This window comes from Atta colombica, unplaced genomic scaffold (assembly GCF_001594045.1).
Source record: "Atta colombica isolate Treedump-2 unplaced genomic scaffold, Acol1.0 scaffold268, whole genome shotgun sequence".
Taxonomy (NCBI): domain Eukaryota; kingdom Metazoa; phylum Arthropoda; class Insecta; order Hymenoptera; family Formicidae; genus Atta; species Atta colombica.
Genome location: NW_017259368.1, coordinates 319,962 through 322,240, shown reverse-complemented (window position 1 = coordinate 322,240; position 2,279 = coordinate 319,962). Strand labels below are relative to the sequence as shown.

Genomic DNA, 2,279 nt, shown 5'->3' with positions numbered 1-2,279 from the left:
GCGCGATATTACATGTTTAACATTGAGAATGAGCTGATCGGAATCGAAATATCGTTTGTTTAATTCGGTTTGTTTAGCGCCTATTAATATATTCTGTTTATTATTTACATTTAATTTTATTCTAATGGTTATAAATTAATTATTTAACAATTAATATTAAATTAATTAAAAATTATTGGAAAGGTTACGAACCATGAAAACAAAATTAAATGTAAATAGTAAGCAAAATATAAATATTAATAGGCGCTAAACAAAATACAATGAATTAAACAAACGTTTCCTCTAATCGGGTCATTCTCAATATTAAACATGTAATATCGTTCAATAAAATATTTATATAAACATATTTAAAATATCAACGACTTAACTAAAAATTACTAAAAATTAATAAGAGGAGATATAGATTTCAATTTTGATGTAAAACATTGGTAACATAATCGCATCCTGTGGTTGCACAGAAATGCATAGAAGGAGCAAATTGCAATGGAATCTCTTTATTACTAAGTTGGATAATAAAGAGACACCATCGCAATTTGCTCCTTCTATGCATTTCTGTATATTCTAACTGATCTTATTTCGAATTTTAAATACTGGAACAAACTGTAAGATTTTATATTCCGACTAATCTCATTTTTATTTCTGAATTATTGTGAAACTTTAAGATTATTTCTGAATATTTCACCGTTTTTATCGACATTGATCATATGTAATTTTATCAAACTATTATAATTGCGACACGTTAAAAGTGAATAATCTCCGTTCTATTATACACACGATCATGTTAAAAATTGTGCTTCTTGGATATAACAGCAAGATGCTATTTAAATATTATTTAATAACCACACGATGTGATTATGCTTATACAGCATGCCAATTGTTTACATTAAGTTGAAGTCTGCATCTCCTCTTATTGATTTTTAATATTAAGCCATTGATATTTTAAATCTATTTATATAAATATTTTATTGAATATTATATTACGTATTTAATATGATTGAATATGATATTACGTATTTAACATTGAGAATAATCCGATCGGAGTCTAAACATCATTTGTTTAAATTCGTTGTATTTTGTTTTAGCGCCTATTAATATATTCTGCTTACTATTTACATTTAATTTTATTCTCATGGTTCGCAGCCCTTCTCAACATATTTTTAATTAATTTATTATTTGAACTATTTACATTGCATAAATTAATATTAACACTAGAAACGCGACTGTCGCGACTATCATTTTTGATAATTTTTCTTTTCCAATTTGCACATGGATTTTAAATTTTTGTGACTTTTCATAAATAATCAATTAATTGCAAGTAATTTTATTTTTATATGTAACATATACATGTTCTTTCATAAAGAGTCAAATCTATCTATTAATTACTATGTTTTTCATTGTATCATCGCAGGAGGATCAAGATTGGGGTTTTGTCGCGATGGTTCTCGACCGCCTCTTTCTGTGGATGTTCACGATAGCTTCAATAGCCGGAACCTTCACTATTCTATGCGAAGCACCGGCACTCTACGATGATACAAAACCGATTGATACGGAATATTCTTCCGTTGCTCAACAGCAATATCTCCCATCCAGTCAAGAATTACTAAAGTCTATCGTATTATAGACATATTCGTTAAGCTACGCGTGATGTATATCTAATGTATTATCAACATGAAAAGGGAAGCGGCGAACTGTCTTGCCGAATCTAGCTAAGTTGTGATAAGTCATAACCGTGGAACCGAAGAAACCAATATCCAAACGCGAAACGCAATTCGCGAATGTTCATTATATACATTATGATTCGTACTCAGACATTTAAATTATATATTTAGATAAATTACGATCTTCGATTTTAAGACGTATATATGGAATATAGTTACAATGCTAGAGTCTATTCAGTTCTAGGAACTGGCCTAATGATATAAACGTGATTTAATTCCGAAACAGACAATTCGCTAGCTTGCCTTATGAGCGACGATTACAACACGATTATATTCTCGAAACAAAAATTGTATTTGTATTTATTATTGTACGCACAAATAGTGTGCGACTCGTTCTTTGATAATAACGTCTATTGATGTTCGCAATGTTACGGCAAAAGATTTCGCGATAAGTATCATTTGTAAAACTTTTGGTAACGTTGGTTACACGATATGTAACGGTGGTATCTTATCCGCACACTTAAATCTAATTATATATAGGACAAGTTTCATGCTCCAATTAATATCTTCCCGACGAGCATTCGATTCATATATGTAGCGTAGTTTTTCGACAAATTATAA

At 29.5% G+C, this 2,279-nt stretch overlaps 1 protein-coding gene across 1 annotated transcript in view; it reads left to right on the top strand.

The window, feature by feature from the left end:
* Nucleotides 1-2,230, top strand: part of LOC108689304 (acetylcholine receptor subunit alpha-L1) — a 6,087-nt gene extending 3,857 nt beyond the window's left edge. Inside the window, exon 8 of the mRNA XM_018196027.1 lies at nucleotides 1,409-2,230. Within this exon, the coding sequence (XP_018051516.1) occupies nucleotides 1,409-1,621 (213 nt within the window). The 3' untranslated portion in view covers nucleotides 1,622-2,230. The remainder of the gene's footprint in view (nucleotides 1-1,408) is intronic.
* Nucleotides 2,231-2,279: the final 49 nt, after the last annotated feature.